The sequence below is a fragment of the Bombus fervidus genome, chromosome 9 (assembly GCF_041682495.2).
Source record: "Bombus fervidus isolate BK054 chromosome 9, iyBomFerv1, whole genome shotgun sequence".
Taxonomy (NCBI): Eukaryota; Metazoa; Arthropoda; class Insecta; order Hymenoptera; family Apidae; genus Bombus; species Bombus fervidus.
The window spans coordinates 2,508,661-2,533,850 of NC_091525.1; the positions used below are offsets into that span (position 1 = coordinate 2,508,661).

The window sequence follows — 25,190 nt, forward strand, 5'->3', positions numbered from 1 at the left end:
AGAACCCGTCATGTGTTCTGTTCAACGTTTCCGATACACAAACGCACACCATACATATAGGATGGGCAACGTCAACGCGAAGGAAGCTCCGATCGACAGGAAGACAGGTAAATGGACGCGAAGCCACCGATCGAAGGTACATCGTTTATCCGAGATAATAAATTTCGCTCGGCAACTAGGTCGCATATTACGTGAAAACGGCATATCCTCCTCTGTGCTCCGCAACATCGATAGACTATGCAAAATCTTCCCAACGATTATTTATCGTGTTTTCTATTTATAGATCGTAATTGAATTTCGAAATTGCGTTATAGATTTCATCGAGATGTATTCATATTCGATGAAATACGACAATGTTTATAAAAAACCATATTTTCATAGAAAATTGATAACACAGTGATAGATAGAAATTTGTTTGTTTCTACAAGTTAAAACGTTGAATCTTTTTCGATATAGTTTCCCAAATGGTTAAAACACAGATTAGTAAATTATAAAAAAGTTTCGCTTCAAACGTCGACATTCGTTCGTTTATGTGTGCGTATTATTACGCGTTGCTCTCGATGCAATAGTTAAAATGTAGGGAGTACTTTTTACGGTGTGAAACGTCCGAGAACACGAAGGGGAACGAAATTACACGGAGAAACCAATACCTTGATTAAAACATCGAGAAATCGTTTGGCACATCCGGCAGGAGCGCCGGAAATTTCAAGTTAACGGAGGAAACAATTCATTTTATCGCGTTCCACTTGATAAAAGTCGAAAAAAGGAAGAGTTTAAAATCCCTTCGTAATAGGTATAGGATCGATCGAAGTTGGATTCAACCCCGTTATCTGCCGGTTGATAAAGACTCGCGGGATTCGTGAAACACGTTGAAGCGCAAACCGAAACGTAGACACGCCCGCTATCGAGCAGCTGCGTTTCTTCGCGTGCGCTCACACGTACGCGCGCCTAATGCCCTCCGACACGTATGCGTGCACACGTGTACACGTGCATTCGAGCTCAGTACGTATGCAAAAGCGGGGCGAGGAGGTACTATTGTAAACGTTCCGCGTACAGCCTGTACAACATATGGGTACATATAACGTAACGGTTGCGCATATGCCGCCAGAAATAACCGCGCGTAAACAGACGCACGAAAATCTTTTACGAGTTCGATGCGTGAGCGAACGAGCGAGCGACCGATATAAAGAGGGCCGGTGCATGAAAATTCGCGGTCGCTCGTAAACTCGCGTAGATCCATGTATTTTCGTACCCGTCTATCGGAACGTCTATATAACCGGAATCGGCACCTCATTTTTACAACCGTGTTACGCACTTTCTGCGTTAGCTTCGTACGTTGTGCCAACGATTTCGTGACTAGATTCTTGATTCTTAATGCGTTTAGGAAAACGCAATATTCCAAGTATTTCCCGATTTCATTCAATAACACGGTGCACCTTCGTCGAATTATCGCCAAGAGCTAACGCGCGATCGCTTTAATCTTCAAGAACCTCAACGGATTATCGTTCGTAGAAAATAATCGATCTGATTAATTCAATCTCAGATACATTGGTAAAATTTGCATTAATTTACACGAATAAGATTCTCACTCACCATTTGTAAGTCGTTCCGACGCGACGATACAACTTCCACTATATGAACCATTGGTGACAGTTTCGGCTTGCGCGTAAACAATCTCGCAAAAAAGAACGAAAACAAACTAGGCGATATCTCGAGATGAAATACACCTCAACCCCGCGATATCACCGTAAAATTAGTAAGATCTATCGAATAAAAGCGTAATTCACTGTCGTGTGCGACGACACGCGAGTACAATGCGATGCGACGCAACGATCACGGCGCAGGACGACACGAACGTATTTAATTCGTCGCGCATCCGCGCGCCTCCGAGAATCTCCGAAGCGTCGTTTTATATTGCACGTGTTTCCGCCCGCGATTTTCCACTGCATGAAAGGAGCACCGGGTTGGCAGCCTGTCTCCGTCTATTTTCCACCTTCTTTCTCTTTTCTCGTTTTTTCGTGCACGTTTCGCCACGATATTCCGCGAACACGTATACGAATAAAGTGCGCGGGCTTTCCGCACGAATGTCCGGGGAATATGTGTGTGTATACGTGTGCGTCTATGTACGTACGTGGTGGAACGTCCTTTCGGGATAGAAAAAGAGGGACAGAACGCGCGACGAGAGTGCGAAGGAGACGGGAAGGACAGAGCGCTACAGATAAAACCCCGAACGCAGCTCGTCCGCGACTGATTCCCCAGGCCTACACGCACCCTCTAGTTTTCTCCCTTTCATCCCCCACTACCCACCCTCCCGGCCGCTATCCCCCTTCTTCCTTTTCTCTCCCACCCTCCTATTCCCTTCTAGCCTCTCGCCCATCGCCCCTCTGCGACCCTGTCGGCCCTTTCTCCTTCCGATGTCCCCCTCTTTGACTCTACGCACCCTCTGAGAGAAAGCTCACGCACCCTCGTAGCAGCCGATATATGTCCTTCTCCCTCTCTCTCCCTCTCTCTCCCTCCCTCCCTCTCTCTCTCTCTCTCTCTCTTCTTTCTACCTCCTGCCGTCCCTTCCTCCTTCTCGTTTTCCGTCTGTCTCTCTTATTCTGCTAGAAATCCCTTGCTATCCGCTCGTCCAACCACCTCGCCACCAATCTCCCCCCGCCTCTTTTCCCTTTTGCTGCTTCTACTGTTTCTGTCCTTGTAATTCACCCTCTGTCTTCCTTCCTAACTGAGCCTTTCGATTCCACCGTCCTTCTTCTTTCGATCGTCTCTGTCTATCTCGTCTTATATCGATGAAACCCCATAGTATTTGGCCAATCAAAGAAGCGCGCGGGCGCTTTCTAGGACCCCATGTTGGTGTCCCCGAAAAAGAAAGAAAACCGGGACACGGCCAGGCAAGCGAAGGCTTTCGATGGTACTAAGGGTCGGGATTCTATCCCTGGAAAGGAGGTATACAAGTATATATGTGTGCCTCTATACACAAACACACATACCATGTGTATATATATATATATATATATATGTATATATACACGTGCATGTCCTACGCGCAAAAGGGAGACTCCGACCGAAGCCGTAATAGGAAAACGTTCCTCGTGGCTTAGGTCTTCTTCGTGAGATGAGATGAAATGATATCTATTAGCACGGATCACGACGGCCTTCGATGCGAACAACTTTCTTAGCCGAAGACATTGTTTCGATTATTTTCTTCATTTTTAACAATTAAAATAACCATTTCAATTTCAGTTATCCTTCATCTATCAGGTTTGTCAGAATGTTTCGTCGCTTTTGCTATCCTTAGAACTATATCACGACATGTTCGTTTTCTTTGTGAACTGATGTACAATAGTTCGTATCACGTCAGGTATGACCATACTCCGTCTTTTTGGTAATTTATTAACTTTCTTTGAAACCCAGAACGTCTCGCAGAAAGCAAGATGACAATCACAATCTCTACAACTAGATTGCTTCACCGTGAAAATACGGTTTAACGTACTTCGAAAGCAATAGAATTGCTCGCTGCATTATTGCTTTGGAATCAATGACTTGGTGTCAATAAAGTTTCAAACGAACAAAGTACAGTTTTTACGTTCGTTTGTTCTGGTGACAAAATGTTATCAACGCAACTCAACTTGGATCGCAAGAATTTTAGAAATATTGAGATTTTGTTTGCAAAACATGAAAGAATGTAGAAGTAATCTAACGAAAGAATAGGAAATTTCAAACATTTAGATACAAATATTTCTGTCATGACGCGGTATTACGTTTCTAAAGAAATTTACCTATCTTGAAAACAATGTTTCTTTTACACCATGTAATAGAATATGCACATATAAATATGCATGTATTCCAAATGGAATAAAAAATATCGAGGAAATAATTTTTTTTTCTCTCCCCGATAGGTCCCAAAAGAGAAATCGTATCGATGGCATTATCACATCAGAGAGAAGCCATCAACAGATAAGCAATGTCGCAGAAAGAAACGTTGGACGTAACTTTTCCATTCTATAGAATCGAATATTCATTTAGTGAACAAGTTGATAGATGGATATTTGTCATACGGTTTCTGCAACAGTAGATAAATTTCGGATAAACTCATAAGGATGGTGATCGTATTGCGGCAGCACTATGAGCATTTCAATGGAATATACAAATTAATGTTAAATCAACGCATGCTATTTTCTTATTTATACTGCTCTGCTGCTATCACTTGTAAGAAACGAAGGAATGAGAAAGATTGGTCGGCGAGGCGACGTGTTATCTTGAAGCGAAGTTATTCGTTTTACCGAAGGTCATTGAAATTTCCCTCGTTATCGGTGTGATTCCGCTGGGAGATACGTTTTCCCGTGAACTGGGAACCGTATAAGGAGATAAACTCGGATCAGAACGCAACGAAGGAAAAGGGAAATATAAAGCACGCGAATGGAGAGGAAGAACGCGAAAGGACCTGCAGTTAACCTCTCGACTCCCGCCCCCCTCTTGCCCCGGGATTTGTTGGTCCAGAAGGACCACTCGTACGTACATTCGCAAAACTCTCTACCGACTTCTCCTCGCTACCCTTTTTCTCCGCCCTCTTGGCATCCCCCGTAGCTCGCGTTTTTAAAGGGCGCACAAAAGCCACCGGAAATTGCTCCCGGCTCTTCCGACGTTACGGACGTTCTACGCCTGTCTTTCTCTCCCGCAGCTTCTTCGTTTTCCTTCGTCCTCTGCTGTTCAGCAGCCAGTCTTCCTTCTCTTCTGTTTCTCTGCCCTTCTTCCTCGTCTTTTTTCCGCCATCGACGATTTCACGAGTAGATACCTACTGAGGCGGCAAGAGCTCCGATAATGGCGGATTTGGATAGCGGCCGTGCTATGCCGCTTCTGCGCCAATTCGGCCGTAGATGAAGCGTGCGGCCTATGCCACGACGAACGATCCACGGAGACGAAACTGGCTTTAACGAAGCACGATCTCGTTCAAGTATATCGCGCGAAAGATCTGTCTATCAACGTGATACATCGAATCGTATCGCGCCACTGGAACTACTTCCAATGTGATTTTCTATTTGTCGCAGGATTGTAAACCCTAAAATTTAGCGCGAAATCCTTCTCTGTTTCTCATACTGACAACTCGTCGATTTAATCCTACGTTTAGTGAACGTTTCGACCAATTATAATAGGGCAATCCGTAGAATTGGAAACGATAAAGGAAAAACGTGTAAATACCTAGTATCAATTTTGAGCGTTCTCCTCGGTATAATTAACGCGTTATCGCGAGCTGAAATCTTCATCGTATTCATTTATTCACCCTTCCATTCGTTATTCGTTCTTTAATCGCGCGATGCAAAAGAACTGGAATATTATTTTCGCGTTCTAAAATTACTTCTTTGCCTGTAACAGTGCAAATTGACTTTATCAACGGAAATATCAATGAGACGCAACATCTTTCGAAACTGTTGACAAAATATTTACTTAGCGATAGGAGAGAAGATGGGAATAGGCAGAGAAAGGGACCAAAGTGAAAGTTGGTAAGGAAAACTTGAACGAACCAGGCCGCGTTGCTTTTTGATGACTTCGGAGAACTTCATCTCGAGAAGATGAGACCTAAAAAGGACTTGGAAACTTAAATGTTGATATGGAAAGTAAGAGATCTGGGGCGTTATGGATTAAGCGATCAATCCCTTTGGGGGATGACAGACAATTTGCAACCGTGAAATATGACAGAATAGGTTTCAACACCTTTCCTCGATGTAATAATCTTGGTTATAATTCTCGTACGATCTCGTACAACGCCGATTAAATGAAATATAAATTTGTCTTTTTGAAAACTGGTTTGGTTTAATTCGCTTAATTCGATAGAGAACAAAATGGAAAACGAAGCGAATGAAAATTACTGTCAACGAGTGATCAATTCTTCATCGTCGCAAAATATTGACCGATCTCTTTATTTGGGTATTAACGATGTTTCGAAGATGCATAGTTTAACAGTTTTGACAAGCGATCGATATACGTATAAGCTAGGAATATGCGGACAGAGAATGGAAGGTATGGTACATTAACTTAATTAATCAAGAGATATTTATATTTTTCGTGTGATAAAGCTGATCTTGTTGACAGACATCCGTTTATGTGAACGCAGACACAGGTTTCGTGATATTTTTGCGTGACATGCGAGGACAAACGTTCGAAATACACGACGCCTCGACTACTACTTACTTGCTCGCACTAACTGGATAGAGAATCCTGTGACGTAATCGTACACGATCGATTACGTCACTGGGTGGCAGCTCAATGCGAAGTCGATCGATCTCCCATAAATTACGGATGATCCTCCACTAACTATGAGACGTCCACTCATCCCCTATCAAGCACGGCTCGCCTGTCGAGTTGCGGGTGCAACGACTAAGCCCTCTATCTGACCCTTCCAGACCCTTTTCGTCTCACGAATCTTCATCGGGATCCACTCGGCTATGTCATACGCATTCGTCCTAATAACTGGTATTCGCGTCTAAACCATTTGTTCGGCCGAAGCCTAAAAACCCAAGCATTGAGATTCTTTTCGATATGAGGACCGAGTACTTGCGCGAGTTTACGTTTTTTCTTCCGTTTTATTTCTTTTCTTTTTTTCCTTTTAGTTCATGGTTCGAAAAGGGATAGTTTGAGATATCTTCTCGACACGTACGATCCATCATAGCCTTGTAACTGATAGAGATATTTGCGCATAGCGTTGCTTTACGTTTTTGCAGGCAATATTTCAGAAAAATTGCAGTTTGAATCGCGGTGTCGAGTTTGAAAGTATAGCACCAACATCATGACTTTTTTTCCACCCATTTGTCACACATATACGTCTACCATAAATCCTCGGTTGGTGGTCAAATTGCGCTGAAAATTATGTTCCGTATAGGATGCGATTCCCAGGATAATTATTGAATTTTTCAAAAGCTCCGGGGAACTGAAAAATTGATACTTTCCGAAAATTGATACTTTCCGTGATAGATCGTTCCGGCGTTCGAAAAAGCGTTCGAATACGTGTACGAACTGCCAAACTGTATCGATGTGGCGCGACAGTGTGGTAAATGCTAATACAGATATATCGATGCAAAGGAAGTAGATTTTAACGTTCTCAAGGGTGATATCGATTCCGTATAACCAGAAGTACCAGTCTCCTGAGGATACTGTAAAATCTGATCACGAACGATATTATCACGATACATATATCCGAGGCAGATATTATTCATATACCGTGTACGCTTGTAAAGAAGCCACGGGCTATGGTGAATGTGCGCGTGGACTCGAGGCAACCCTCGTCGCTAACTCATGAGAGATCCTTTTACCGCGTTTCCCGGTACCCGAGTCCGCGATTAGCGACCCTCCGTAACTCGTTCCAGGGTACTCGTTCTACCATTCCTTCGGTCTATGACTCTTCGATGTCCTTCGTGCTACCCCGCTTTTCCCGATTCCCGTCTTCTTCGCTTTATGACACTCTTCCTTCGAATCTCTCTCCTTGCTCATTATTCGTTTAGTTCCCGTTTTTTAACGATCACTTTATCATCTCCTTTCATATCGACAAATCGCGAGTGCTTACTTTTTCAACGTTCCTCGGGATACAATGTTCATTAACTTATCCCATTCGTGTTACTTTCCGTCGAACTTAGCAACGTTTCAGGAAAGAAAATACCTACAACAGTGTGTTTCATATTTTCTTCTTCCGTAAATAATGTAGCATCGGTATACGTGGATTTCCTTTTGTTTCGTCCTAATACGCATTTCATAATCTCGAGTTTCACTGAAAATAAACAGGCGAAAACGGATCTTGAATATTCTATTTCTGTTCAGAGAGAAAACGGCTGATTAGCCATTTATTCTGAACGAATACATTAACCTGTTGAAAGACCAAACTCGAGCATCGAGAATGCTGCGTTTTATCTCAAAAGCCAGAAGGCAGAAGTGGAAAGCATCGATTACGATTGAGCTTCAGCCGGTGACCGACCGATTGAACGTCGAAAAAGCGCACCAGAGTAGAAAGGTAGAGAACGTTTCAAAGGGGAGAAAAAAATTAACAGACGCCACATGCTTCAAGGGTGGGCTTTAGGGAAAAAGAGAAGGGGAGATCTATCGAAACCTCGATCCAGGTGCGTTAAAAATTTGGCAGTCTGTATAAGGTGGTACAAGTTTTATGCGCACGTATTTGCAATTAATAATATTACTTGAATAATTATTCTTAAAAATATCTGTCTATAATGACCAAAAACTTTTGTCACAGAATAGTACGATCTTTGTACAATACAAACTCCTATTATATATAACAAAATCATATTTTAAAATAAACATTTTCATAATTTAAAAGCAAGTTATTTTGCGTTCTCTAAATACTTCGTCGTACCTTATTTTACTTACGTAATTGTATTATCCGCATAAAATTATACACGTCGGATCGAATCACAGATAGATCACACCAAAATTATTTTTTATACTATGCGATTGTACCTCTTCTATTGAACCTTATACTGAAACTACTACGATGCGAGCAGAGCAAGGGTTTCTGGAAATTCTATTCTCCTCGGAAGAATAGTCAGACTTCCTAAATTAATTAGGCTAAGCTGTGGTCTCGTTCCTTTCGTTTCATCCCCCAGATACTAGCGAGTATTGGCTATAAATAATGGAATTACGTAACTGCGTCACCATGAGGGGAGAACAAAGAATCATTTCGTTCCGCTCCCACTTTCCACCCTACTTCGATCTCTCTGTATCGTCATGGCGTGTTACGATCTTTTTGTTCTGATATTATTTTGAAACACAATATTACACGCTTTAAAATATAACACTAGGCACGTTTGGAAGATTCGAAGGAGGGCTAAAGGAAAATAACGTTCTGTTTGAGAGGTTTTCGGCTATCGGTAGATTCTGCATTTCGATAATTCCGATCGTCGTTCCTATTGTCGACGTTCTCGGCGTATTGTCAACTAAAATGAGCGTGTTACTTCTTAGATGAGACTTAACAAGCTATGTAATCGGCTTCTTGTACAAAGTACGTTAAAGTACCTTAGCATTTCCAAGTTCTTGCAGATGGCAAGGAGAGCTTAAAAATCGTAGTTCCAACTTCTTTTTCTTTCTTCCTGTGGAAAGTGCTTTAACGAAAGACGAATATTCTTCCTTCGTTTCCGAACGACAATGGTTGATAAAACGTAATACGATATCTTTCGTTAGTGTACAATGAATCACCAAAGTATTTTTGAACGTTTACGATTAGTCGTGTCTTGTTACAGTGTCGATGAAATATCAAAAAATGTATACAATATTTTTCGTAAGTGTGTAAATACTTTTGCATCGTGTCAGTGAAATTAGAATACACAGATTGTATTCAATCTATTATCTACATGTTTCGTAAAGTACAATGTATAATATCGATCAATTTATTGACGTCAAATGCTATTAGCTATCCTATACTATACTCTGATTATACCATGTATAGTATATATACTGACTATACTATATATACTATATATATTATGTATAGTATAATCAGAGTGTTAGTTTGCGGCTTTTAAATATATCGATTAGAATCTGAGGCGAATTCGGCTTTATTAAGCACCAGGTACGTAATACGAGAAAACATATGGCTTCGTATTACAAGATACTGATACCAACTCTAATTTAGAATAGACGCTAATCTAATTAACACAGATCACGCAAGTATTTCATCACGGCCGTTCAATCTTTTTTCTAAACGAATGCAGATCCTGATTATTTTTCGTTAAAAAGATTTGCGAAGATAAAATTGCGAGCCAAGATTTAAAATAGGGCAGTGTTGTAGCAGAGTGAAATGATTCACAGTTGATCATCAAAGAAACGTATCATAGAGGTATCATTGTTTGTTCCGTGTTATCGTGAACAATTTTTACCCTTGATAATGGGAATGAACAGGAAGCCAAACATTTCGGTTCGGCGTTAATTTCGTTTTACTTAGCGATTCTGTCAGCTTGGGGAAAATTGTGAGCGCCGAAGTTTGGTCAACGTTAACGTTACATCATTGTCGTTCTAATTAAATTTTTATACTCTTTCCGATAAACCGACAAACGAGGGCAATCGATCGCGGACATCCGCATATAAAAAATGCGCCACGTTGTTTCCCCTACTAATGATGCGTACTCACGTGTAAGCTTTATTACGTGGCATACACTCGAATAAATTGAACAAAGAATCGATAATTTTCAAATTTCTGCCTCCTCTCCTTTAATAACTGCATCCTATTTTGCAGTCCGTTAACTTGCATTGCTCACAGCTCACGATTAGTTTTCACTCGACCATGTAAACAAGATAATTATAATTTATTAACTTCCCTTCTTACAACGTAGGCTATCGAGCTGACCTGACATTATGTATACATAACACGCTATGTAAACTGTATATTCGTACATTCACTATTTTCCGTCAAACATAGAAGAACGATTTTTATCTTGGGTACATTCAAAGCGATTTCGAAGTTGACGTCTTTATTTGATTAAGGATCATAGCGCGCCTGGTTGAAAAACATAAAAAAAGGAAAATGAGAGAATAGAAATAAAACGAGAGAACTCTTTATATTCAACCGTAAAAATCGTGGTGGACATTGATCGATTTTTTTCCATCTCGAAAAACTCGCGCTTCTTGAAAACCGTGCATTGACATCAAAGCCCCGGCACCGCGTGCATGCAGCTTGCACCAGTCTAGTGTTAATTTCTCGTTAACCGTGAAAGAGAGAGAGAGAGAGAGATAGAGAGAGAGAGAAAGAGAGAGAGAGAGAGGTGATCAGTTGTCAGTGACAGCCGGACGCAAGGGTGGTATTGTCGAGGTCGCGTGGCACTAGGGTCGCAGAGGTGGAAGGGATAGAAACGGGAAAAGGGGGTTGCTGCTGGGTGGCTTGAACATTGGAGGCTGCAATAGGGGTGGTTTGACAAGTCCGATTGCGCAACTCGGATGAGATCTTATCGGTGCTCGTGACGAACACTCGGGTTGCGGACAGAAGGGTGGAAGAATGGCGAGCAGTTGCCGAGGTGGTTCTCGACTTGGGAACGAGCTGGTCAGCAAGCAGCGTATCGAAAGGATAACGGAAACGAAGGAACATCGAAGAGGGTGTTCGTGTAGCCGATGGCGATGCAGGTGATGGTACACCGATACCGGTGGCCGCGGCAATGGCGATGGTGCTTGTGCGCCTTGCGCTGTTCCCGCGCTGAATTATTGAGACGCCACCAGATCGATGTCACAAAAGGAAAGCGGCCGTGCGGCTTGAAATGACGGGCTTTCGCGTCACTCATACATTATGCACGAGGCCGCTTCTACGTCCTGTGAGCTACGTGTATTCGTGGGTTGATACACAAAAAAAGAAAAAAAGGAAGAAAAAAGAAAAAAGAAAGCGTCGTGTATCCCCCTTGTCTACGAGCGTTCTCCCCTGCTAGCTTTCTCTCGTGATTACGGTGGACTCTAGTCCAGGCTACCAGGTGGGAGGAAGACAAAAATGGCGGCGAGGTCAGGTGCTATGAAGGCCTTTGTCTTTTTTATACGCTTAGTGGATGGGGTGAACGAACAAGGGAACGGCAGGTTATTGTACAAATAATAATATCGCACTATCATTGTGTGACTATAGTTCACCTTGTACACTTACATCGCTATCGGTAAATAATTATTTCATCAATGATATCGTGATTATCGTTCACGTAACTTTTTCTCCAACATCGTTTATCTGATCGGTTAAGGTGTTTTTAGATCTTTATATTCGCTTTGTTCAATTTTAAATATTACGCAAGAACATGTTTTTGGTAAAGGAAAATCAAGATATTCGTGAACTTTATATCAAACCGTGAAGTTACCATTTAACTTTCTAGAACGTGCTTTCTTTCTCCTTTTATTCACGTATTACAAGTTGGAAAGTTTTTAATCTTATTAAAGAATCAGAATTCTGTAAATCGTTCGTTCCTGCACACGTCAACACAATGTTGGTTAAACGCGCCTATCGCAGATCGTTCGAAAAGGATCAGTCGAGTGTTTAACCGAATTGTAAGATCCATTAGGTTGGAAAATGCAAAACCTCTGCTCACCGATGCAGGCATAATACTATATTCCTCGTATTCCCGCTTGAAAGCTATTGGAGTATGAAGGAACCATTGCACGGAAAAAGGAAGAAAGAACAAAGGTGCATATGGGTTAGGTAATACTACTATATTAGGATTATGATAGGTATATTCTTGACTGAAAGAATAATGTAAGAAAAGCAATGCGTATTCACGTGTATGTAGCATACTCGTACAAATTTTCACGTAACGTGGATCATCGAAAATATTTTACAATGATACAAAGGCGGGATACAGGCAAAGATTAAAAATGATGTTTCGTAATACACTGTAATGCATAAAGTAATAGATTTCTATTGATAGGCATTACAGTAGAATCCAGATTCCCAACCTGTGAGTCGCAATTCCCAATGGTAGCAATATGTTTTCTGGGGAATCACCATGGTTATTTTTACAAACCGTATTTTGTTTGCATGTTATAGAGGTTGTAACTGTCTAGGATCTACTTTATTACGATGGATCGAAACTGTATCTATTTGTGGAGAACATAAAGCGTTCTTGGGCTTTAGTTGTCAAGGTTTCTTCTTTGTCTATTCTAAAATTCGATAGATATCGAACAAATGCTTTTCTAGCAGACTCATTCCATGATTTTTAATACATTTTTACTTCATATCTCATTTAACCTCCTATTTTTTAATGTTGTGATACCATCGAGACACTACTGCAAAAGTGTAATCAAAGTCTTCCCATGGTAAACATCGAAACGAAAGTTTTTTCCCTCTAGGTTTCACATATAAAAGATACATTTTTTCAGTGGAACTTGTTCGTTCACCTTATACGTTGTATAAGAAAAAAGTTTTCAGAAACTCTTGTATGAACTCGAAGTCGTTTAATTAAATATGATTTCTTCTTGTACTTGGAATCATATTTGATGAAACTCTTTCTCTTTATCTCTCTCTCCCTCTCTGCTGAATAATACTTCTTTAGCCAGAATTAAAATGAAAATTTTACTGAAATGTTTTTGCCTTCTTAAAAGTTGAAATACGTAGAAAGTACCGAATACATACATGTATCTGCGTTAAATGCATTAGTTAATATACTATATATTAACGAAACGATAGAACTTAATGTGTAAGTTTATGTATTACGCGTTTTAATACGAATCGAAACCAGTGAGTTTGTGATTAAAACTTAGCGAAATTCAATATTTTATATCTTAATGCTTTTTTCGAACGTATGATCGTTTCACTTTAACGAAAAGGCACTTGCCTTTTTGCATTTTATCAACCACTCGAATTTGAGCCTCCGTTGCTATGGTGACGACATCATTTCACAGACTAAATGGAAAATCTTACACTCACCTACTTCGTACGTAGCTGAGGGAGGCATAGTGGGATAATGGGCCCGGGAATAGGCCTGTGAAGAAGAGAATATAGGGAAACATGTAGAGCGTCGGAGGTAAAGGAAGAAGCGAGGGTTGTAGATATCGAGGGCAGCTGATATCGACTAGAGGGACACATCCACAGGGTCTGCAGCCAAAAAGAAAAAGGAGAAGCATTATCTTATGTAATATTTACCCTCTCTTCTACTCTTGGCAACGTATCTTTCTACTACGTGCAACCTCTCATGCTCTTGCGAGCCTTCTTCAGCCGCACCTTTTTCTACTTGCTATACTTGTATCTGTTGCATTGTCGTCGCCATCGCTTCTACAATCTACGACCTCGTATCGGCATCTAACAGCAGTCTGCACATCTTTTCTTTACCCTACGGTAACTATCATCGATCGTTACGATCCATTATAGCGAACCGATAACGATCGTGGGTATAGTAGATTCATGGAAATTCCAAAGAAGATATCCCTTTCTACGTGGCATTAGTTTCGGTTGCTTAAATATCACCGAATTCCTTCGGGATAACGTAATTTCCAATCGAATTTTGTACGAAAGCTGTATCAACCGCGGATAGATACCAGATTAGAATTATCGTAGAAAGTAATTCCTCTTTATGAGTTTACACACAGAGAATCACATGCATGCTGTCTACTACAACTAATATTAATGTTGCGTTGTTGTTTCGAGAATAAACTGTAGTATATAAAATTTTCAGTCTGATTTATCATTTAGTAAAGAAGTGTTCGTTATTTCAAACGTCGCGTGTTTTCATTTGATATCTTTTGCATTTGTTCTACGATATTCGTAGGCACGTACATTTAGCTGAATCCTCTGTTGGTAAATTTAATCGAAAATCTCTTTAATTCTCTATTTTATAAATGCTTAATAAACCTCCTGAATGCTTTTATTGGTACTTGGCAGTAGAAACTTTTGAAACTGCGCAATCTGTTGGAAACTATGCAGGTATTATCGCGACGTTACAATACCTACGAGCAGCAGATTTCGCGTTCGTACTTAACGAAGCATCTGCTCGTTTAAATGTCAACTATTACTCCGACCGATGCATTAATCGTATACACAGGTTGAAGATAAACGACCGTGGCCATAAATTTTATTCAGCCACAACCATGGCTAGCTCTAACAGGCATCAATTACGATACTGATTAATATACTGGATTATTTATCGTATTCATCCGGTCTGACTACTAATTATAGAAGTAAGCTATGTTCAGCAGACGAAGCGAAAGTAAAAGGGTGGGGCGAGGATGGTAAATCTAATTGCCGTTCGATACTCTAGAGCCGAGACACTTAATTCTGTTCCCTCCTGTTCTGTTTTCATAGCCGCGTCACAACCCTACCCTCGATCGTGTCCTTTTTTTTCGACCCTCTCCCTAGTTACTTTGCCGTTCCATCCAGCGCGTCGCTCGCGGTAATCAGGTTGGCCCTTAATGCCCGTGAAACTAAATAAAAATGCAATAGAGCGTCCCTAGGTTATCGAAATCCACTTTCCCGCGACGCAGTCAGCGAACTGCGTGCTGTGATATATCGATTCGTCCGCTTTGGACGACCGATGACCAACTGAAAAACACGTTGACTACGGAATCGGAATCGCGTAGGGACCGTGTTCAAATGGAAAGCTTGACCACAGGACGAGCTGCCTTCGAGTTGTACTTACATCGTTTGTCGACCGCGTTCTACAAAGTTCTTCGAAAAAGCTTGACCGAGACGTTAACGGTATACTGGCGAGGTCGCTGAACGGTTAAACTTTCTGTCAAAGAGAGAGGCTTTTGAACGAACTCGATTTAGAAGTGGAGTCAAAGCGTAATATCGGACCGGGAGATTTCGATGTTCGAGAGTGCAGAGGATAAGTAAAAGCGATCCAAGTCGACGCGGACTTCGGCGCCATCGCTTTCTGCCATTTCCGCGAACGTATATACATAAGTTCGATCGAATGGAATTTCTAAACGGTGCTCTCCTCACGCGTAATTGCACACGAACAAGAAACGCTTGAAAACAATTAGAAACTCGAGACTTTTTACCTCTCATATTTTATTTATTTCGCTAACTGATATTAAAATTTACTCTTTCTGGTAAACTAGCTTTTACATTTTTACGTTTTTAACAAAAGAGACATACATCATAGTCATTCGAATGAAACAAATTCGAATCCGTAATTGTTTCACTTTTACGACGAAAAGAAACGTTTAAAACGTAGAACACCTTAAGAATCGTATGCGTAGCTTATTCAAATTATCGTCAGCTATTTGTCTTCCTAATGAACAGTTAAATGCGAATATGTGGCTCGTAATTTGTAGTCGTAGCTAGGTTTGTCCCGGTATCAGGAGAGGCAGGTTTCCCGGGACGTTTATATGGTATGGTAGCCGGCAAGTACAATTTGCACGCGGTGACGGAAGATAATGGCAGCGTCCGGAGACGTATTAAAGGTGAATTGCGAAAACAACGGCTAGCAGCCAGCCCCATAACTCGTCGGTAGATGACCGACGAGCTGCAAGAGCTCCTTCGGGTGTCGTTGACCCTTGAGTGACCCAACGTGACAGCCCGTAACGACTGAAAGAGACCCTCCGAGACTTCTCTTGATGAGGGTCCAAGATGGATGCCTGGCAATATTTTTCGCGTCCTAGAATTCGCGACTTTTTCGAAACTTCGACGAACGTCTTCTTCGTGGTTGTAGGACCGAGAATGCCAGGTAATACGGCTTACGTCCTATCGAAACTTTTGGTCATCTCATTTTTGTTATGGTGACGTAGCGCGATTCTCCTTTCACGGTGGAAGTGATTCAAACTTCCAAGTGACTAGAAAAATGTCCCGACCATTTTTGCGTTATCGTTTTAGATTCTTTACATTTTCGTACAATTTCCAATTAAGTTATCCAACCTTGATATTAAAATTTTCACGCTTTCATCTCGATAATTTCTATTTGTCATGTAATCAAGTATTGATAAGATAATTTACTTACAACGATTACGTGAAAGTATCATTTTAGAAAGTTTACTCTTATTCAATTGCATTTCGCTTTTCTTCTGACTCATCTTTTCGTTATTTGGTTCATCGTATTAAAGCGTGGGTACCTGCTTATATCAGAAAAGAGTCGCGCGTATTCGACCACTAGACGCCTAAGAGGCCTGTGAATTTTTTGAGACAGTGGAACATCCGTCCTTGCATCCGCCGTCGGGTCACATCAAACAGTGAAACCCTCAAAGCGGGCTCTTTCGTGCTCTTTCTTGCTTCTTTTCTCTCATTATACCGCTTCCTTCGTTTTCTTTTTTTACGCCCTTATCAACCGTGTCTTCCCTGTCGTCTCTGTTTTTTCAGCACTGTGTTAAGTGTACATTACGACCTCCATGTACGCATTAACCGTAATTTCAAATTACACCCTTGTGTGCACTTTCTACTTGTCGCCACTCGGCGACAATTACGCGCTACGTATGAACGGAGAAAGGAGAGCGACAACGTAAAGTTTCCTTTTGCAAAGTATGTCGTGTGGCGCCTTTGTTACGCGATATTAAATACACGCGTTTGAGCCAACATTAGAAATGAAATTTGTTACGGTTATTTTCCTACGAAATACAGGTTAGAACTCGCAACGACAATAATTTTTTATTACGCTATTCTTCGTAATTTGTTTGTTTATTGCATTGAACTATCCTAGAGACCCAGCTGCCCTCCCATGAAAATACGTAATTATAGTTCTGCGGTTACTTAATTTTCAATCAGGTAATAAGGCAATACTTGATGACCCGAAGGCATATCGGCGCCTCTAGCTAACATAAACGAACTTTCCTTCATTACCTCTTTGAATATTCAGGAGTTTCGCGCGTGCCTGCGGCCATTTGCTAGAACTCAATATGTTTGGCAATATGTAGATAGTTCTATAAGTATCGATGGTGCTTAAGGGATATTGCAATAAGAGGCTATACCGAAAAGTATAGGCTGTATAATACTATAGGATGGAACGGCATAGTCGCAAATTCAGGGAATCAAAGGAATCTCACAAATACAGTCTTGGTTTAATCGGGACTGGTTGTCGAATTTCGCGGAAATTTTATAATCGTACGCAAGAAATTTTTACGAAATATTTCGAAATGTCGAGAAATCGATATACAGAGCAATGACACAGCACGCAATCGACCCGAAACGATAAGTTTTCAGGGAGCATCGTAACTTTGATCCGACACCAAGCGTTTCTCCGTTCTCGTTTGTTTAGCAATTTAACAGCTTAGTTACCATTTCTAATCCGACCGAGTCAGCGACGGCAATTCTCTTTACGAGTAAAGTCCGCTGGGAGAACGTGCATCTTCCTTTCGCGCCTAGCTCTTGAATAGCTTACGAAATGGAATACCGGTGTACAACTTAGAAAGTCATCGTGAAAGTTATTATTTCGTAACATCGAACCGTGCTTGATGGAAATGCATAAATGTAAATACGCGGACACCGTGATGAATTACGAAAATGGACGTAAAATTCAATTTGCGAACAATATGGAATTCGGCGTACGTTATGCGGATCAAAATGTTTCCATCAATTACTCAGCGAGTGGGAACGTTTAATACATCTTTAGTTTTACGTGTATAATTCGAATATATGTAGATGTAAGAATTCGATTAGCGCTCGTGAAATGTCGTTGCCTGGAATGAAACTTTAATCATCACGGTTTGTTCGAAACATCGTAACTTCAATCAAAATAATTTGCTCACGCACGATTCTATGCACTTTTGTTTGCCCTTAAAGAATTATAGAAATATATTATTTAAGAATATGAATCAAGCTTTTCGTTAATATCAAGTTGCCAGCACGAACGTTAGAAGCACTATCTATATTATTACTCGACGAGGTGGACCGAATAGATAGTAGGGTCTTTCAAGAAACGAACAAGATGTACTTTCATCGAAAAGCTATTGCGCCGGAGATGCTTTTAGCGATCTAATCTTGAAAGGTACTGCGAGTTTCAATGTTCCTGCAGACGACACCACAACGTCATACAGGTGTCGCTAAAGCGGCAGACAGATAATCCAAAGTATCGACGTATCGTCCCAGGAGGACACATCGCTATCAGAAGGCAATTCATATTAAAGTCCCGTGGGATCGGTTGGGATTGGTCCGGTGAATCTGGGGCAGGCAGTTGCCACATTGAGAGTCGTAAAGTATTCGAAGAGAGAGGTGATCCCGAAGGTTTTCAACCTATACGGGAAAAGCCGAAGGCAGTTGAGGACGACAGAAGGTAGAGAAGACAGTTCTATGGGTTGGCTTATCGCTTGCGAACAGGCACGCTTTTTCCTCCGGCTCTTTTCTCGCTTTCCCTCCTTCTTCTTTTGTCGCGGCTGCTCTCACGCCTTCGATGTCATCCATTCTCTTCTGCATTATTCTTTTCTAGTCTGTTTCTCCTCTTTCTGTCTTTACTTGCGTTTTCGTCTTATCCGCGCAACGACGTGACAATACTTTGACTGTTTTGATCCTCAGTAGGTGTGCGGATACATCAATTACTAATATGAAAGTGACAACTTCGACACTTCTTAATATCAACTATATATCGATATTAAAAAGAATATTATCCATGAATGATCGAATACGAATATTTTATGCTATTTCTTCGTATTGTACGTTTACCTAGGACAAAAAGACCCGAAGTAAACCTCGATGGAAAGGAAAGTTGTTGTTTATACGTGATATATGAAGAGCAATTTATTGTTTAAAAGTGGTGGAAAAATAAGAGTGCAAATGTATCAACTGGAAATTCAGAAACAAGAAGCCGAAAACGGACGAAGAGGGAGTTAAAAGGGTCACACAATTTAGTAGAGACGTAGCGCTGCATAAGTCTTTTCTTTTCCTTTCGTCTGAGAGAACAGCGTAGGCAGCAGCTATTACTCGAGGAAAGAGGGAGGGAAAGCCAAGGGGTGGAAGTTGGGAAGGAAGGACGTTTTCCAGAAAAATAACGACTCTAATAATCTCGGTAGGCAGGTCGATTTCTCCCCGCCCTCTCTTTAACTGCCCCCTTTTCCCTGCAGCAGTCGTTTTTCGGAATCGCGCCTCCCGTGAAACTGTTTTTGGGAAAAGTCTCCGTGGCTTTTCTTCCTTCTCTCACCACCGTCTTTCCTTTTCTCTCGTTCACGCCCGGGGGAGATACTCGCGCCCAGATATTTCGAGGGTTTCCCATTTCTACCCCCGGAGGCGAGGAACATGGAGCCACGCGAATAGGGATTGAAACGAGCACGATTCGCATGGGGGAGAACCTCGACCTTCTACCAACCTTCACCCGGAACTGCCGGATAACATCGATCCGAAACATTCGAGCGTGGGTTGACTGTATCAACGTGCAAGACCCGGAAGAGAGGAGAAGAGGGTCAATTATCGGGGTTCAGTACCCCAAATGTCTCCTCCTTTCTTCCGTTCTCTCTTTACGTTCAGTTGTAACGCCTGCGTTCTATGATATCGAAGATGTGACGACTTTCTGCGTTCCCATTAGGCTCGTTAGATTTGAGTTTCATTTTTATTTAGATTTACGCTTCGTTGCTTTATCGTTATCAATTCCAGTGAACTCTGGTCGAATTGTAAAGTACATGGCAGTTACACTCTTCCAACTAGAAATAACAATATCGGTTCCATCTTATCTTATTTTACTTGGACTTTGCAAATAATTAAAAAGAATTGCGTATCGGTAAAGTCGTTTCATATGGCAAAAACAAATATACGCGTAATATTAACTGTTGGCTCAGTCGTGGTGACTTAATCTTCGTCAAATTTACAAACCATTCAATCTAATTATTAATCCAGTGTATTTGCGTTGCTCTGGACATAGTGCGATCTATCGAATTGCTCGATTGACAATGGGCCATGCGTTCGCATTTCCGATCACCTCGTCGCTCCGAGGAAACTGGCGCAATCGGTAATTATCGGTAAACGTCATCATAATCAAGTAACGCATAGTTCGCGACTGCGAGTCAAAGTCGTTCGAACAAGACGTGCCGCGGCTTTTGCCTACGAGTCTCCACAATTCTCTGCATTTTCTCCGATCTCCGTCTATTTCCTCGTAAAATGTACTCGCATTTTTTCCCACTCTTCTCCGTGTTTCGTCTTTTTCGTCGTTCCCTCTGTTCGTTCGCTCATTTCCTCCCGCTATTTCGCGTAGTTGCTCTTCCTCTTTGTCTCTTTATCGTCCGTGCTCGCTCTATCCGTCTGTTCCTGTTGCTCGTAGAAATATACAGGCCTGGAGGGGTCACCGAGTAATTGGTTTCATTCCCATGGAGACAGGCCTGTCCCGAGTTCGGACTGGTTCTACAGAATCCTGGAACCTATGCCATCGGCACGGCCTGCCCTAGACGATTAAGTAACGCACTTTCCACGGATAATTATGTAGATGAAGCCGTTAGTTATGATAACTCTGCCAAGGATTACCGTGTCCCTCTCTCTTTCTCTCCCTCGAGTTATCTTTCCGAGGAAGAACAAGGGTTTGCTTCGAGATCCCAGAAAGATTTACCCTTTTGCTTGTGACACTCATATCGCCCAATTTTACGTCACTTTAACACAGACATCTACTTAAATTGTTTAATTTGATCAACGAATATGATTGAAATGAAATTTTAGTAATGCAATTCCTGGTTAAAGAGCCGACGACGATGTACGATATCGAAGCAATTACACCGATACTCGAAAACGTCTTCCTGCATTAACATAATTTTATTAAATCGAATCAGAAATTTCATCGAGCCGATTAAATATAATTAGCGCGAACGCGGAGATACAAGATATTATATGAAATATTCAAACAACGATTAATCCTCTAGTAAACATGGAATTTAATAAACATGGAAAGTCATGTATTTGCGCAGTGGCTATCTCGCGCAAGCAGGTGCGAATGTTTATATACTTGGGTAGCGGTGACAGTGCCCATCGATATTCAAAACCGTCATTTGGGTGTAGCCGCTGTTGTCATTTGGAAACAATTATCGCGCTTTCTCGTTACGCTTAATGCGAACACAATGCCAGGGACACATCATTTTGTACCGTAGTGGTTTGTAAAACTAGATAACACGGTGCGTGATGCACGATCATAAATTCCGATTTTATTAGTAAACGTTGTATCCGCTCTACTCTCTCCACTTCCCAGGACTTTACGTTATGTGTACCGACGCTTACGCACGCGCCCTTATATTTGCCTATGAATGCTTCGTATTAATTAAACACCGAAATGAACTTCATGATAACTTGCTTAATAAAATGTTTGAACGACGTTCGCGTTAATCCTCAGGTTAGAATTTTTAGGTTGAAATATCGATTTTCCAAATATTTTTAATCAAAGTATGTTTCATATAATACACTTATTCGACAACAAATTGATAAAGTTCAAAAGCATATTTTTCTGGCCTTTCCGAAATATTTACCATAGAGCATCTTGCACTTTCTCTTACGTCAATTAGAGGATATGCCGTTTCGGCGTTATATGAATCACAAGATCACGTTATGGGCAGGATTCGATATTTCTCAGCTCCATGAGTTTGTGTTTTCTCCTAAAGCCCAGTACGTGAGCTCGTCTTAATTGCGAGCGTGCGGCTCGTGGATTTAAGGGTGTAATATTAAGGACGAACGTGACTGCTGACCACACTTCGTCGACATCCCCTTCTGGATCTAGAAATACCGTTGCTTCCCTATGTGAGACCTTCCCTCATCGACCGCAAACACGTAGCTGACAAACGCGCGAGAATAAGCTTTTATCGTTTCTCATTTGCATTTCTTCTATCTCTTGATTTATACGAACGTTTATCATAAAGACTTCACCCTTAATGAATAAAATATACAGGTCGAACTCGGTAGTTAGAACTACCGAAACGTTTTTGGTACTCTTTTCTTTTTTCGTTTTATTTATCGTTTCATCAGTAATATAAAAATATTTTTTGAAATTATAAAAAATTTACTACTTATAGTCTGTTATTGGCGAAAACACGAACATTCCTCTTTTCGTGTACGCTAATACTGATCTTCTTATTAAATCCATAGCTTCTGAACCTACTGGTTAAACGCTCCATGGTAAAACAACTTATCTTTTTTATTTCACCAGTAAAAATAACCTCTTTCTGTTGATAAAAAGCAATCCGATTATTCCATACCTTTAGATTGTGTCTTTCTATAATATATTCCGGAATAATCAAATTCATCTATTTACATGAGAGCATAAGAGCGCCTCTATTCTTCTTCTCTCGATTCTTTCCCGGGAAACCAATAAATTTCACGAGTACCCATAAAAAATGAAAACGGGAAAGCAGGGGGAATGTTGGTTATTCGATAATAAAATTTGTTTTTTCAGTTTTTTCGCCACTCGTATTCCATCCCTATTTTTCCGACTGTTTCTTGTTTTGATTCTTCATTCCTATCTACAGCACGTTCGAAGCTGTCGCAACAGGACAAAACTAGTTTAGAATTCATACAGCTGACATGAAATCTGAACTTTATTAGGCGTTGCATGCGTGCTCACTTCGAAACAAATAGGATTCCCGATTGGTAGCCGATAGCAGCCGCGCAGTCGCGCGACCGCGTGAGTTCTCCCTAAAAGGACACGCCGCGCCACACCACGCCATGATGTTTCGCAATAACGACGATTGTTTGTACTAATTATTATAAGTCACGTACCTGAGTTTCGTGTTGGTGCACGCGTCGCTGCATATAATTTAATCAGTCATTCTCAAATGCGACATGATAAAGCTTGTTGATTGTACTCGCTTGGTATACCGACGATTATTCTGTAGGTTTCGTTCGAACGTTGTCTGACTGTTAACTTGGATTCTGAACGTAAACAATCGCATTTCGATTGTTTTGGAAACAACTGCCATTGCTATCGCTATACAAGTAATGTATACAAATACTCAAATGGTATTCTTGGGGTGTACACTAATGTACAGGGTTAATGAAAATCGATTTATCATCTATTTTCTTTTATTTATTCATTTTATTCTGTTATTAATTTAATCAGTATATGAATATACGATTTATCGTGACATTTTCAATCATTCAATACGTACAAATTTTCTAGCATAGTCAAGTATCGAATCACTCGATACATGTTTCTCAAAGAAAGACGAGTATTATATTTTTGTACTTTGAATTCTGGCCGGATTTTATAGCACACTCGATCCTTTTTACTCTAAGGAAATACGAGCCACTTTATCTTGATACACGCTCCATTTCACTCGTGCACGCAGCCGTATCCCCGTGTTATCTTCGGATTAAGAAACAAAGCCGTGGGTCTGGAGTATGGATTTTCTTCATTACTGTGACAGCGCATGATATACGGAATGTATTTTCCTTTATGACATTCCTACCTCGCATGTACGCGATCCGTATTAACGAGGAACATGTTTAGCTTCGTACGACCACTGATTTATGTCCTATTACAACGGAACGTCGTGTTTAAGATTCGAAAAGCAACTTATTTCGAATGGCAGTCAATGTGTTAATAAATTTTATTCCTTCGAAGACACGGTAAAGAAACATCAGCGATCGAGAATGAAAAAAGTTCCCTGATCAAAAGCTGGCATCTTATTATTTTCGATAGGGGAGGTTTTATTGCAATTTGATTCGTTGGAAACTTTCGATACTCTGCCGCTTCCCCCGGAGAAAACGTTCGCAGATTCGGCGAAAACGTTGTCACGCGTTCTTGTCCATTGGTCGTCCGGCTATAATACAAAGTTCCGCTGGAAACGGAAAGATATTCCACTCCGGTCGTTCACTTTGCCCGAGTTTTGTTCACCGGAGGAATACCGATTTCCGGCGCGAGGAAACCACCTTCTTTTCCTGCGATTTATATAAGGTTGGCTACGAAGTTTGCTTTTCTTGAGACGCGTGGGAGCGCATCCGTAGAACTCGAACAGAAGTCACGGGGCGGAGAAAGTTTCTCTGCGCTTCCATGGGCAGCTCCATCCGAACGTGACCGATCTGGCATCTCGAGGGGACGCGCGCCGGCAGATTTCCCCGGATAATAATACTTCTCTCTTACAACAGTTCCAACAGTTGGAGAGGATAGCCGCTGCGCCGGTATCCACGGCGTTGCTCACTTGCATTCGCGTGGGTCCAACGCTGTCCGATACGCGCGCGTTCTCCGCTCGTAAATGAAAGGCGCCGCGACGACGCCGACGCCCACGGGAATACCGAGATTGGCACATTCTACCGAAGCGCGCCAGAGCTTCGTTCGCTTCACGAGCAAACTTGGAAGAACCTTCGTCACGTACGCGACACGCTTTTGAGCTTCAAGATTCTCGACAGCGCGGCGGTCGAACGCGCGCACTGTCCCGAGCTCCTACATCGCTGTCTACGTTTCGGTAAATCCAATTTTCCAAAATTGACCGTACAGATTTTCCGCCCAAGAACAAATATTTTCTCGCTCTCGGAATTTCTTACGCTCACTCGGTTTCCTATAATTTCGTACAATTCCCATTGAATCATTAAAATGCAGCGTCAAACGCTAGAATGATCGTTCCTACCTGTTGATTTTTAATTCTATTTTAATCTTAAATGGTAATTAAACGACTATCGCGAAGGACAGAGAGAGAGAGCAGCATTTCGATGAAAAATTTCGCTGAAAAGAAAAGAAGAAAAGAATGGAAACACCAGAGGAGAAAAAGAAAAAGCGATGGTTTCTTCGCGTTGTCGGGGCGTAAACTCTGAAACAGGCTGGCGAACATAGCCAGCCACCGTAATGACGACGTGATGGATGGCCAGTTCGTAGGAACCATTTGGCAGGTTAGACTCGGTCAGCGCCGTTGCCCTTCCAATA

General features: G+C 41.4%; 1 protein-coding gene across 16 annotated transcripts in view; it reads right to left on the minus strand.

Moving 5' to 3' along the window:
• The window catches only part of Bru3 (CUGBP Elav-like family member bruno 3), a 570,666-nt gene that overhangs the window by 84,502 nt on the left and 460,974 nt on the right, over window positions 1-25,190 (minus strand). For 4 of the 16 annotated variants that reach the window (XM_072010366.1, XM_072010369.1, XM_072010373.1 and 1 more), the window contains exon 1: window positions 1,594-2,252. The exons of 7 other annotated variants lie outside the window; for them this stretch is intronic. In XM_072010366.1, the coding sequence (XP_071866467.1) occupies window positions 1,594-1,644 (51 nt within the window). In that variant the 5' untranslated portion in view covers window positions 1,645-2,252. Of the gene's footprint in view, window positions 1-1,593; window positions 2,254-25,190 lie in introns of those variants that run through there. 5 more of the 16 variants (XM_072010380.1, XM_072010365.1, XM_072010367.1 and 2 more) reach the window with 3 other exon arrangements.